The following is a 14,754-nucleotide window of genomic DNA, read 5'->3' as shown; positions in this document are numbered from 1 at the left end:
TGCTAATAAAAATAAATCCCGGTATTATTCACGTTCCAACGGAAACATTAAAACGTTAGTTATTTCCCATAATTCTTTGTGCTCTAGCGGGGGTTACGATAGCAGGAGCCTTCGACTGTTGGAACGTCTCTTCTTCAATGGTCTTTGAGATTTCTCATTTTCAGAGTGCCTCCTCCGCCCTACGTAGTTTGCCTAACAAAGAACGAGAATAATGTACATAGACGTTTATATAAATTGTTTTAAAAAGTTATTTCACAACGTTATCAAATTGTTTATTTGTATAAACTAAAAGGAGAAATAATCTGGCAATTTGGTCGTCACTGGGGCGTGGCTAATCCCTGCACAAACGCTCACACACGTTCACACGCATAACTTTACTGTAGCGAGCACGGTGCCTCGGCTCTCAAAGCGCTGTGCCGACTCTTGAGAAAACAGGACATCCAGCCACCTCTCGGTGAAAGGAAATGAAGAGGAGGCTACATAAGAAATACTTGATTTTGATTCTGGCATATTCAGGTTTACTTCTACTAATCCCGTACGTGTTAGATTATCGGGATAAATCCGCTCAGCACACGAAACTGCCGCAGCAACAGCCCAGATGCCCAGATTTGGAGAACACTGTGGCGCTTCTGTGGGATAACGGTTACAAAGTCAACGGCAGCGATGTGATGGAATACGCTGTTAACAGGAGCCAGAGTCGGATACACATCTACCTACACGCCACCTGGAGAACTGGCTCCTCGTTTTTGGGGGAGTTGTTCAACCAACACCCCGATGTTTTTTACTTATACGAGCCGATGTGGCACATATGGCAGGCTCTGTACCCCGGGGATGCGGGCAGTCTCCAGGGTGCAGTGCGGGACATGTTGAACGCGCTGTATCGCTGCGACTTCTCCGTCCTCAAACTTTACGCTGGCTCGCAGAACATCACCACCTCGTTCATTTTTGGGTGGAAAATGAACAAGGTGATATGCTCGGAGCCGCTGTGTGACGCACACAAGCGTAACGAAATCGGGCTGGTGAAAGAGGACCAATGTGCAAAATGCCAAAAGAGGGACCTCAGAGATCTGGAGAGGGAGTGTAAAAAGTACCCGGTGATGGTGATCAAAGGAGTCCGCGTTTTGGATCTGAGCACCCTGGTGCCTTTGATGAGAGATCCCGGTGTAAACCTCCAGATAATTCAGCTTTTCAGAGACCCAAGGGCCGTGCACAACTCGCGCCTCAAATCCAAACAGGCCCTGGTGAAGGAGAGCATCCAGGTGCTGAGGAGCAAGAAGCAAACCGACAAGTATAAGCGGCTGCTGGTGCCGAGCAACAGGATGAACCGAGCGGAGAGCTATGTCGCCAGCGCCATGGAGCTGATCTGCGATAACTGGCTCAGCGACATGATGTTGGTGACGAACGCGCCTCCGTGGGTGAGGAAAAATTACCTCCGCGTCCGCTACGAGGACCTGGTTCTGTACCCCATGGAGGAGCTGCAGAAGCTGTACCGCTTCTCCAACCTTTCTACCTTCCCCGCTTTGGAGAGGTTCGCGCTCAACATGACGCACGGTCACGGGTATTCATCCGACAAGCCGTTCCTGATATCATCAAGGGATGCAAAAGAGGCTATATTTGCGTGGAGGGAGAGGCTGAACGTGGAGCAGATCAACCAGGTGGAGGCCTACTGCAACGAAGTCATGAGGCAGTTGGGGTACGAGAAACACAATGTGGATAAAGCAACATGAGGACGAGCAACGAGTAAGTTAAGGTGAGATCACGATAAAGAAGATGACATTTAACAATGGCAGTAAATCAGAAAAGCAGAGTGCAGAAACCTGCACTGGTGTCTGCACAGGAAGCTGCTTCTGTGCTCTGTGACTTAGTAACCTCTGACCCCCCTTTCTCTGAGACAAATTGAAAACAACCTATAAAACAGTCACGTATTTAATCATCAGACACAACTGTCTAGGGCTGATGTATTTTAAAGCCCCTCCTGCATTCAAAATAAACTTTTTTGTAGTTTTTCTGCATGTTGGACCCACACTGAGGTAAATTACATATGTGGAGAGTGTGTCACTAACAAGCTGTTTTCACAGACTGAACATGGAAAGTTCCACTTTAAATGTGACCATGCAAGTTCATTTGCCAGTTTAGACCTTATTTTTACATTGTTGTATTTGCATGGAGACAGTCATTAAAATTTTAATTAAATCCACTCGTTAATTGAATATATTTGTACTTTCTTCTTCACAGGGTGCCATCTTGTTTCACATTTGTTTTTTTTCTTTAGTTCTTGGAGTATTTAGGATTTAACATCAAGGTTTATTGTAAAATAAATGTCGCTAAGGCCATTTGAACAGATGACTTCACTGTAGCAGATTTTAGTTGTTTTCAGAGTGAGACAATCAGTAATATCTCTGCTCCTTCTTAATGACCAACTGCTCTTCTGTTTAATAAAGGCAGCATTGTTTTGTCCCTGGTTCCCCTCATGGGTAGCTGGGGGGCTGGCAGCAAGTCACTTGGCCTCAGACTGTGCTGTCAAGAAGGGAGTCATTGTGCACGGCTGTCTGTGATTGGGTAAAGCTACTGGCGGTTACAAACAGGCTGTCACTACCAGCTTTCACAACCAAGGCCCTTTATAGCTGGGCTGCATGCAAGCTTGTCAACAATGAGCGCACACAGGGTGGAGGCAGGAGTGAGTGCCTCCACCCTGCAGCACTGATAGCACTACTGGTAAAGGCCATGAGGATTATTAATCCTACTCTATAGCTCTTTGGTCCTTATGTTCCTGCATCTGTTTCACTGTGCAGTTGTGTCATAACTTAAGGATTTGATTTTAATCCTCTTCTATTTTTTTCTTGCTATCTCCCCCTCTTCCAGGGTCCTGGTATTCGTGGCTGAGGGCAAAAGGTGGAATAACAAAACAGGCTGCAGGAATGCTGTCCACTAGGAGCTCTCAAGCATGTCTCGGGTTGTTTTCCTTCACCCGATCCAGGTCAACGAACTGGAGAAAATCTAAGTGGAAAGAGCAGCCAATCAGAGACAGATGGATTTGAAATGAGGAGAAGGAAGCTTATTTTTACGGCGTTGACATCAGCAGGGCCCCGTGCAGATAGCGAGAATTAGAGGAGGGGGATAAACAAGAAAGACGAGGCTGGTTTGTGCAGCCGTTACACTGGCCGGCCTCCATCCTTCTGTCCTTTTAGTAGCACTAATCCCCCCTCCCTTTTAAATCCCCCTTGCAAGTGAGGGCCATAAAAAGCCCAAGATGGATCTTACTTGGAACATGAATCCAGGGAGTGGTAGCGTCAGGTTGGATCTCACCTGTGTGGCTTAATCATCCAGGCTTTGACTAAGCATGGCAGCAAAGATTCTAAACCACAGCAGGCTCACTAACAATGCTAATGTAGAGCTCTGAAAGAAGAAACTACAGTATTTTCTGGTAAAGGGGCCTCACTGAGGAACTTTTGTTCCACCCCCGGCCCCTCAGGAATCCAGGCAGCTGCAGTGCCCCATTGACAAATCACTCACATTGGTGTGAATTTTTCTAATATATCAGACTTCTTGGAGATCTGCCTCCTTCCTGTACTAGTCCACCTCTGTGCAAGTTTTCACCCCGTGTTTTATAGTTCTTATGTAAAACTTTGTAAAATGCTGTGGTGTCCCTCTGGTTGAGGATCTGTTACAAAGGGAGGGTCAAACATTTACTGGCATCTGTGTTTTCAACTTCACAAGTTGGTTCTGTTATAACAGTTGTCAGAATATCTATAGATGTTCTCAAAAGAAAAAAATAAATAATTTTTAAACTATTTATACTAACTTAAATATAGAGTTAAACAAGAAGAAAATGTGTGTAAATGCTATGTGCATTAATGCCGCTCAGTGTGATTTATAGTTTACAAGCACGTGATCTACATTTCTAATGGGAGTGAATGTGGACTTTTAAGCACAACTTGCAGTTAATCCTTAATATCGCCTACTGATCGACTGTTCAAATGCATAAGTGCTTATTATTTGTCACTTGAGCTGTTTAGTGTCACTTTTGACAATTAAAGGAAACTCAGTGCAACATTTATCAATAAAAAAATGTGAGGGTGTGGTTTTGGCTCAGCTGCAGGGCCAAGAGGTTGGGCCAAGGTTCAGGAAACCGTGCTCTGCAAGTCTGATTAGTACAGCTGTGAGGCATCATTACTTACCCTCACCCTCTTTATCTGGAGTAATGTGGTGAAGTTCTGCTCTGCAGGACATCAGCCAGAAAAAAGTCTTTGCGTCATATGTGTGGCAGACTAACCAGGCATAACTGTGACCACATGCCACACGAGCGCATGTGAAAGTGAAGGCTGGATGTGAATAAACGTGCTGGAAATAGTCAAAAGGAGTCACTGTCTTCTTTGGGACACAGCATAAAAAGTATGGAAAAGCCTGGAATTGTGTTTCCGACCTGATTTTTTTATTTTATTTATTTATTTTTTGGGGGGAGCATGGGTAAAGAAAGAAATAATCAGGTACAATGTTTTAACTATTACCATCTTGTTTTGGCATGCATACACAAGTCGCTGCATTGGCACCGTGGGAGGTTGAGGCTTAGGTGGAGGAACTGCTTGGGAGCCAACTGCAAGGTTTGCAGACACTGAACTTAAAGATGTTCCCAGTGGGAGTGCCTTGGATGGCTAGTATCTTGCATCTCAGCTATTATTTAAATATGTGTATGAAAAAAAAACATTGTAGATTGCTTTATGAACTTATTTAACATTAAAAGGCGCAACTTACCTGTTAGTCGCTGGTCAATTACAAAGCAGTCCACACCAAAGCTTTTTTCATGAGTTATCTATCTTGGTCTAATCTGAGACAAAGTTTGACATGATAAACAGTTGAGCCCAGTAAGACCACACAAATTCATGAGGGAAAAGGGGAATAAATTAAGTGAGAAGTACAGTCATTTTCTTTTTTTAAACCAAAGGTGTCACCCCCTGCTGTCCACTCAAGAGAATGCAGCACAGAGCCACTTTTTTTTTTATTGGCTTTACTTTTCTGATCTGGAGGAGAAATCCATCTTTTAAGCACGCTCGATGGTTTTTTATGTTTAAATTAGGCAGTACATGGTCAGCAACAATACTCAGGTAGGCTATGGTGTTTGGTACTAAGGACCCCAAAGTCTTCCAAGAAAATATCCCCCACACCGTTACACCATGTGGAGCTGAAATGGAGACTCATCAGAGCAGCAACGTTTCTCCATCTTCTATTGTCCAGTGTTGGTGAGTGTGTGTGAATTGTAGCCTCAGTTTCCTGTTCTTAGCTGACAGGAGGCACCCGGTGTGGTCTTCTGCTGCTGTAGCCCATCTGCTTCAAGGCTGGACGTGTTGTGTGTTCAGAGATGCTGTTCTGCAGACCTTGGTTGGAACCAGTGCTTATTGGACTTCCTGTTGTCTTTCCATCATCTCCAACCAGTCTGTCCATTCTCCTCTGACCTCTGACATCAACAAGACATTCTGGTCCAGACAACTACTGCTCACTGGATATTTTCTCTTCTGCAGACCATTCTCTGTAAACCCTAGAGATGGTTGTGTGTGAAAATCCCAGTAGATCAGCAGTTTATGAAACACTTAGCCCAGCAGCCATGCTATATTCAAAGTCACTTAAATCTCCTTTCTTCGTCTTTCTGATGCCCAGTTTGAACGTCATTAGTTCATCTTGACCATGTCTACATGAAATGTGCTGAGTTGCTGTCATGTGATTGATTAGACATTTGTGTTTAAAAACAAATGAACAGATGTAAAGTGGCCAGTGAGCATATAATCTTCTATAATCTGGTAACATAATGGCATATAACATTATTACACAACACACATTACCATTGGATTTTAAAATGATTTCATAACCATCTACATGTTTGTATTTATTCATCTATTTTTGTCAAAAGTTGTAATAGACTGAATGAAAGTTGAAAAATGTAGAAATCTGAGTCAAGAAAAGTTTGGAAATGGAAAACAGTGAGAAACCTGGCCTATATTAGCCAGTTCATAAAAAAATATTATTTTCATTCATTAGCAACAGGAGAGCCAATAAATAAATAAATAATCAGCATAAATTCAGTCTCTGCTTCATCATTTTATGATCTTTATTAAGTTGTCATGCAAACCATGGCACACAGAGCCTGGCAGCCAGCTGCTACTACACAACAGGTGCACATATTGACAATTGGGCTACATCTCATATTTCTCAGATATAGAGAGCATTTAAATATAGCGGGAAAGACAACTGACAGCACAGCAGTGAGGAGAAAGACAGAGTGCACATGAAGGTTATATAATAGTCCCGCGAGTGTCCTCTGCTTGAGGTAAAGTGCCAGTCCCTGCTCATTGTTGTCTGCAGACATCATTTCAATTGCTCAATGTTGTTATCTATAAAGTGCTCCTGGGACATTTAAAAAAAAAGGCTTGTTAACAACATGACTTCCTGTTCTGACTGTATGTCAGCCAGAAAAGCAGACATTGAGGGTAATTTTATGAGGAAAGAAAAATACAGTTTTGTCTGGTTTTCACATCCTGGATTCATATGTGCAATGCTTTCACTCCCAGAGGAGACAATATGAGTATTATGTATGCTTTTTTTGTTTATTTTCTTTGAGACAAGATAATGACGAATGAACTTCCTCATCATCAGAATGTAATCATTGATGTTAAGACAGGGCAGCTTCACAGCACTTCTCCTTCCAGCAGAGTTTAAATGACCTACTCTGCATACGGCTTAGTTACAGCTTATACAACGACTTTCATTTCCTCCTGGAGGTCCCCAATGAGCCATGAAACTTGCAAAAGCTTTGTTCTCATGTGAAAGCCAGAGATTCAACTCACACAACTGTGCCTTTCACACCTACCTTTATGTGCTCATACATAAATTCAGCAGCCACTTCGTGTTGTTAATAGATGGGACACAAAAGGCTTACATAGGCTGTGTGGTGAATATTTAAGAGGAAGCAGTTCAGTTGTCAAAATATTGTCCATAAGAGTAAACAGAAGTGCTGTATGCCTTGACAGTTAGGTTAAACCTTCCCAAAGTTACACAGGTTTAGATTTGTGTCACTGGTTTGATTTATTAAGAACCGCTTTGACATCTTGAAGGAGAAAATGGAGATAGGAGGTTTGCGCCCGACAGCAGCGATATGCTAATGGAACATTTTTGCTCATATTCATGCTGTGTAAGAGAAACTTCCTAATGTCTACTGCAAAGTAAATGTGTTTAGAAAGTTACTACAGAGTAAATCATGCAGAACTAAGACATATACAAGAACAGTTAATGAGTGAATCAAATCAATTTGAAGGAAAACTACAGAGCTCAGTGGTCTTATGGGAGAAAAATTTCAGTAAGGACCAATCCCAAGAGTAAATTCTTTAATCTCTGCGAACACTCCTCGAGCTCGGCCAATTGGTTAGCTTATCATATAGATAGGAAATGAGAGAAATAGCTTGCTTTGCTCAGTCTGTGTTAGCAATCCCCTCAAAGTGTTTTTGAAGAGATTTAACATGTTTCTTGGTTTGAATTACAACTGGTCAGATAAGATTTTTAATCATAAAGAAGTTCAGTTACTAGGTGTAGTTTTGTCAAAGTATACTCCCTAAAGCCTGTCAAGTACTCCGCAAGAGTAAAGAACTTTTTTCTTGTTCTCGAGGACATGGTTGGGGACATCTTGCAGCTTGTTCTTGACGTGTAAGCTGAACAGAACTTTCTTCTTGTGGGGCTCCAAGAAGTGTTGTGTGATTGGTAGGACATTTGAGTTGGACGTGGTTAACGCACAAAACCGTGAAGTGGAAATGTGGTACTTCCCCATTTCCGCTGACGCGAGGTTGAATGGAAAACTTTAATTAACAACTAATCGAGGTGGTGAGAATGTACGAAAATTATAAATATATAAAGACACGAACACTGCTGCATGCACAACTTCGTCTCTCACGGAGTATGTAACAGGTTCAAGTGCACGTGACCTACTGTGTTAAATTGACATTGTCCACTAGATGGTGCACGGTTAAGAGTGGAAGACAAGAATTCATGGAAACAGCACGTGATCCAGGCAGAGTGTTGATACAGACATTATCATCATTATTATATTATGGCGGGAATTTGCCAAATACCAAAGAATAAACTAATACAGTGCAGTGCAGGATTCGGATATTAATGTCACATTCATGTTAGTAGCCCCTTTGACGAGGATTGACTAAGTTTTAATGTCACAGACCTGACGTGCTAATTTTCCACTTCAAAAAAACATGTTTTTTTTTGTTTTTAATGCGTACACACGCTAAAACAAACCCTTAAAATACTTTCCCGTCAGTAATAGCGGATAAAGCTTAAAAGCTCGGAGAGCTACAAATCATGTCTAGTAACTACCTTTATTTAACAGGCGACTAGCCCATAAGCTACAATAGCATGAAAACATGGTATTACAGTTTCCCCTACTGGCTTTGGTGGACCAACAAAACTGTTAATCATTATTTTATCAGATGATTAAGCTAGTGACCTGACACAGAATAGCTTAGAGTGAACTATCACCTAAACTGAAGACATAATAATGAATTAACTGCCTCTCTTTTTGTCAGCGAGCTGCTTTGTCAGTTTCAGAGCTCCCACATAAGATGGTATGGACATCCAATGTGCATTTCTTACAAAAAAAAAAAGCAAGCTGAGCTAACTTTTGTAGCCTCAACCACCACATATTTAGTAAAAATTAAAATGTGCACCTGGGTGTTGTGTTCCCATCAATGCAGATCGGAGACAGAACCAATTTGATGTGGGACTGAATGCAGGTTAAACATTTTGTTAACCAGATGTTTATATCCATATAAAAATAACTCTAGTCAGCTTTACAAGAGCTGGTATGAGGATTTGGTTACCTTTAAAATGACCTAAGCAAGTGATTCCCTTCTCCAAGATTTTTATATATAATTCCAACTATGGTCATATCAAAATTATACCAATAAGTTCCAGTAAAATGAACACGACTGTTAAGGCTCCAGGAGGTTGCATGCAAGCACTTCTTTTCATCTCTGTTGCATTTGGTTTCTCAAAGTTTAGCAACTCAAGTTTAAAGTTAAAAAGAAATTTAAAAATGGTATGTGCATGGTAATCATAACACTGCTTTACAGATATTCATATGCTGTGCTGCAATGACTCAGTTAAAAAAAAGGTACAGTGTGTAAGAATTACTGACATCAAGTAGTAAGGATGGATATAGAAATTACTTCAAACACCAAGCACAAATATAAAGTACAGCGGCCATCAGTAGCCGAAATTCCTCCAGACATAAACTTGTTTTCATCTGTGAGTGGATCCAGTAGCAGCAAAGGCTGCACTACAGGTAACTCCTTCAACTTTGTGTACTGTCTTCTTCTATTGTCATTTTAAGGCATTACTTGTCCCAAACGGTGCTCTAGCACCTATCAAACAAAACCGGTACTGCAGTCTTAAAGTTGTTTGTCCATTCAGAGACACCGTAGTAAAAATGGTGGCACAGTTACGTTTGTATGTATGAACGTGGACCCACGGTGAGAGGATATAAATTGAGAATTTCTTGGAGAATTAAACATAAAGTGATTAGATATTTGCAGAAACTTAGATGATTTTAACGAAATATTAAAATTTTCTGTTATTGATGTTGATTTGTTACATGCTGCACCTTTAATGGATTAGTGAGCTGATAAACTGACAGTTTACCATTTATAGCACCTCCAAAAGGAGGATTCTGTTCTTTTTTAAATTTTTTTTTCTTCTTTTTTTTGTAATTACAGCAGGTTTACATTTGAAATATATTTGAAATATATTTGAAAATATTAGTAGACAATAATCTAAAAAATACTATGAATTCCTGTTTTGTTTTTGTTTATCTGTTGTTGTTTTTTTGGTTGTTTCTTTTACTTCACTGTGTAAATTGTCACATTAGATTGCATATCCCCCAGTGCTTTCTTAAATCCTGGGATCATCAGCATGATCTCATAAACATTTAACATACTTATTTGTGTCATTTAAAATAAGAAATAAAAGAAAAACAATCCAACACACATAGAAGGATCCAGGCCAGCTCAAAGACAAGATGCACAGATATTATCTGTAGCAGTATTTGAGTGTAACGCACTGAAATGAGCAGTTCAACCAAAAAGGAACAAGCTCAGCATTGCAGCTATTTACATGCTTGCGTTTTTCACCCATCACTAGATTGCTGTGTCTGCAAAGGAAACAAATTCACCGTCACCTTACTTCTCACATATCTTTACATGCTACTGTCACTGCAGCACATATGCTTGACAAACCAGCCAAACAACTTTTTTCTTTTAAGCTAATCAGCCTTGTATCAGTGCTGACTGGTGGACTGTGAATATCAAATTTTCATATTACATGATGACAGTGACTTTTTTCAAATTTTTCTTTTCCTCCATACCAGAGTAACCACCAAGTGCCATCTGTTCAAATGTGCAGACAGAATCTTAAACGGGTATTTGGTCCCCACATCCTGCCAGAAGGTTCAACTTCTCCTTATGAAGTGGAAACAATTTGAAAACAGAATGAAGAGTTTTAGAGGACTTGGCTTCTTGTGGAAAAAACCCTCTGTGTAATGCTCTTTGGGGGTGTGTCCTTTGGGCCCTCCCCTCCTGTCTACTCCCATATCTCCAAACTGTCTTATCTCTGAAGGAATGGGTACTTTTCCTGCCCTGATGTGGACAAAGCTGGGGTGGCTAAAGAGGAGAGGGAGGCTGGATCGGGTCACATAGATTGGTGGCTCAGGGTGGTTTTAGAGGGGGCAAGGTCAGACATGATCCTCAATGGGGAAAACCAGACGTGTGCCTCGGCTCAGAAGCTCCTGCTCGCGGGAGTCCAGCTCACGCTCCAACGCCTCCTCTGACGTGCTGCCGCTTCTTTTTCCATTAGCGCTCCAGCCCAACCCTCCAGCAGCATCTGCCCTGCTGCTGGACGCTCCATTGGCTGTGATGGCAGTGTCACCAAACATGAAGGTCAGGTCAGCATCGCTGTGAATCAGGTCAGTGTCAGGGTCCTGCAGCTGCTCGTGATTCTGAAAGCAAGTCCAGAGCAAAACATAAAGGGGTGGGAATGAGACCATGGGATGTATGACACAGAAACACCTAAATGAGGTGTCAACAGATGAACAGACTCACATTTACAGTGTAAAGGCCCATAAAAGGCGCTGTGGATTTACAGAAGGGGAAAGGAAGGAGACTGACTTAGATGTCTGTGCTACAGGTGAATTTAAAACAACAGGAAACCAGACTGCATTGTGGTTAAGTCATAAATAGCTCTAAAACATCACAGTTCTAACTGACTGGCTGAGTCGATATTCAACCCATGTCCTCGGGGAGAACAGGATGAGCTAACATCAGATCAATGAAGGGATTTTTCAGGCAGGAAAAACAAAAATCAATTTCTAAACTTAAAAATGCTTTCTTTGAATGAAAACAGTAACACAGCAGTTGAACTGATATCTCAGATCTTGTGACCTTTGCTGTAGTGGTCACCAAAGCACAAAGAGCTTTAACATGTGGCTGAAAATAGTTCCAAACAAATGTTCATCTGATTCCTGTTTGAGTAGTACTTGTCAACAAAACTGTTCTGGCGATTTAGAACAGGAAACTACATATTTGTGACCCTTAAAATATTTTTAAAAAACCATTAGTTGAAACAAATGAAAGACTAAGTGTAAGAGTGTAAGAGTATAGTGTTAGTTTAGTCTTTTACTCACACTATTTCTACTATTATGAATGATTTATGTTTAAAAATTAAAAATCTGTTTGCAGCTGTATATTTTAGAGTTTTCGATTCAGTAGGAAAATCCATTTTTGCTTGTCAGGCATTTCCCACATCTACATTTCATTTCATCCCTAACAAAAGAGGAACTAGGCAATAAGCTTTATTTAATCTAGTCTCTCCCACTTGGTAACACAGAGCTCTGGATGGCCCTGATTATATGAACAGCCTCCTAAATTCATGACTGGGATGGCTTGCAGCTTTCAGTTCAGTTCAAACCAGGAGAAGGAAACATTTTTGTATGTTGTGCTTAAGACAGAGCTTTACTGTAAAGTATTTTAAAAGACACTAAGAGGCAATCTCTTCTTAACTTGCAATGCAGAAATCCAATTTTAAATGTCAAACCGCACAGTGAAAAAATGCCGTCATGCCAAGTACATTTTGCATGAAAAGGGGAATTTGTCTAAATTAATCCATCTGTGACCATATCTTCAATGGGTGTTTTTGTGTTTAAAATATCAGTGAGCAGTGTCTGTCTGAACAGTGGTCATCATTGAGTTGTGCTGAAAAGAACCTTTTGTGCCTGCTGAATGCAGAAAGGCTCTTCAACCATCTATTTTCCCTGTTGCCAAAGGACTCGGTTCTTTGTGACGTATGTTTACTGCCAGGCATTGAGAGTAATTTAATAATATTACAGTTCTCCTGAGACAAAAACAAACCTCTTGGTATTCACAGATCACCTTCCTAAAGGCAAATTTTCAGGACTGAACACAGGAAGAGAAAAAAATTCACATCCTGTGAAGAAAATGCTAAAAAACACATTTCCTTAAAAAATTATATTTCTCTAGCTAATTATGATTTATAATACATGATGTGCATGAAGAACCAGACATCACAGTTTAATTTAAAAAATATTAATGCAACTCTTCTCCAGTAAAAATAATCTTGCTCCTTTTCACTTTGCACAAAGAATTTTAATCTAAATTTAGCACCAAAAGTGAGGAAATTTGTGTTTGGTCCATTATTTCTTTGTTGTAACAATACTTTATGGTAATACATCTTAAACCCTTGTAAAGCCTGTTAGTTTCCCTTTTAAACTGAGCCACATTTGTAATGAAAATGCATTTGTGCAGCAGAGCTGAGTATGTAGTATGAAAACTCTTCTCTACCATAGCCCGACAGCTGATTCTGCTGTTAACTCTTGTGTGGTGTTTGTTTATTGGACTGGATGATTGAAGTTTGAAGAAATGAGAAATACTGGCAATTTCCCATTTTCTGCATTTAACAAACAGAAGCCTCAGTATCATGTTGAGTAATCATAAACAGCCACAACAGCATGGTACCTCCTCCTCATGCTGCTCACCACACTGCTGTGGGATGACATCCCATTCTTCAACCAGCATTCACCACCAGTTAGCCCATATAATTGTGTTGGTCACTCTGGTATCAACTGAAGATCCAAGCCGATCCCACAAGTTTTCAGTGGGGTTGAGGTCAGGCCATTCCCATACGATGTGACACACTTTGTCTCCACAGAGAAATTTGTGTTGGACTCTAGTGCTTTTACATTATCTATCCTTCCAAAATCAATAAGTAAACAACACAATAATAAACCCCTGTAATTTATAATACAACCATCCAACCACACAACAGAAATCGTGAACATATTGCACAATACCCATTTTGGGATAAAAAAAAGGAAAAACATAAAAAACAAAATAAATAAAAAAAATAAATAAATAAAACATGAACCTATTACACAACCCACACAGCCCCAACAGAGATAAGGCACAATCCATGTGGCCATAAAAGCCACTTGATCCTCTTTATAACCAAATTCTGGAGGTAATCTCTGATAAACTCCACTCTGTGGGGCGAATGTTGTCATCTTTGAGGATACAGTTCAGTACCAGGCTGTGGAGAAATGGGACCTCCACTGGTTGCAGAATCTCATCTCCACATCTCTCTGCACTGAGATTTCCTCCAACGGAGATACCGCCCCACACCAAGCTGTTACCCTATTAGTGCAGTAATCAGAATTGTGTTCTCCACGTCTTCTTTGCTCTTTATGATCAAACTGCTGTAAGCAGAATCTGGACTCATCGCTGAACATAACGTTACTCCACATGTCCAGGTTCCAGTACACATGTTGTCCACACCACTGCAAACAGGCCTAAGGGGAAAGGGCAGTCATAGCAGGCCTCCTGAAGATCATATGAGACTATAGATTGCCTGTGTGCAGTCTATGGCACAGACCCTATCCAGATCAGTCAAACATGGCATGTTTGGAGAAGAAGCCAGCTGACCACTGTAACAGGGTCCAAGCTCACAGGTGCTGCTAATCAGACTGTCAGCACCTGGAGTACCAGAAGTTCAAAACAAGAGCTTTTTTTATGGATGCAACCCATATAGTCAGCTCTGCTGCTCGTCCCACAAAGGAGCTAGCAAAGGGGGCTAAAATAAAATGGTATGTTAAGAGGTCATTCACATTAGCCACTGTGGGTTCTCTGAAATGTAAATCTTATGCAGAATGTCTCCTAACTTCCCATTGTACATGCTCTGCTTGCTTTCATGGATATCTATTCCACACATCAGTGTAACAGTGTACATTATCTCCTTAAACGTGCACATCTTCATGAGACCTCATATTTGAGGCACAAATGAAGGTTTTCTAAATACAAAGCCGTTTACAGCATTTAAGATTCATCAATGTGTTTATTTCTTCAGTGAAGTTGGAGAGATTTGTTGTTGCACAACAAACTGCAAGTGAGCAAAGTCTTCTCTCCTTTTTTCTTTGGGTGGGGGTGGGGGGTGTCTTGTGAGTCTTTGGTTTGTTAGTCATTTGCTAAAATTGATATGATGAAAATGTTTCTACAACCATCAGTCAGTTTTCTGCATTATATAGAAAGTTAATACCAGCGTCACTTTGCACTCAGGTTAACTTAAACATTTTAACAGACTTTACCAACAGATCTCTGAGTGCTGTTTGAAAGGAGTTAGTTTGGACATAGGGAACATAAGGGT

At 40.8% G+C, this 14,754-nt stretch overlaps 2 protein-coding genes across 2 annotated transcripts in view; one reads left to right on the top strand and one right to left on the bottom strand.

The window, feature by feature from the left end:
* The first annotated feature begins 164 nt into the window (after positions 1-164).
* chst7 (carbohydrate (N-acetylglucosamine 6-O) sulfotransferase 7) lies at positions 165-5,248 on the top strand. Its single transcript, XM_042007302.1, has 2 exons — positions 165-1,750; positions 2,863-5,248. Exon 1 carries the CDS (start codon positions 465-467, stop codon positions 1,725-1,727), a length of 1,263 nt encoding a protein of 420 aa, XP_041863236.1. The 5' UTR covers positions 165-464; the 3' UTR covers positions 1,728-1,750; positions 2,863-5,248.
* Positions 5,249-6,077: 829 nt separating this feature from the next.
* slc9a7 (solute carrier family 9 member 7) overlaps positions 6,078-14,754 on the bottom strand; it is a 34,647-nt gene continuing 25,970 nt past the window's right edge. The window contains exon 16 of the mRNA XM_042005665.1: positions 6,078-11,041. Coding sequence (XP_041861599.1) covers positions 10,778-11,041 — 264 coding nt within the window. The 3' untranslated portion in view covers positions 6,078-10,777. The remainder of the gene's footprint in view (positions 11,042-14,754) is intronic.

This window comes from Melanotaenia boesemani, chromosome 14 (assembly GCF_017639745.1).
Source record: "Melanotaenia boesemani isolate fMelBoe1 chromosome 14, fMelBoe1.pri, whole genome shotgun sequence".
Classification (NCBI taxonomy): Eukaryota; Metazoa; Chordata; class Actinopteri; order Atheriniformes; family Melanotaeniidae; genus Melanotaenia; species Melanotaenia boesemani.
This window is presented reverse-complemented; position numbering and strand designations above follow the sequence as displayed.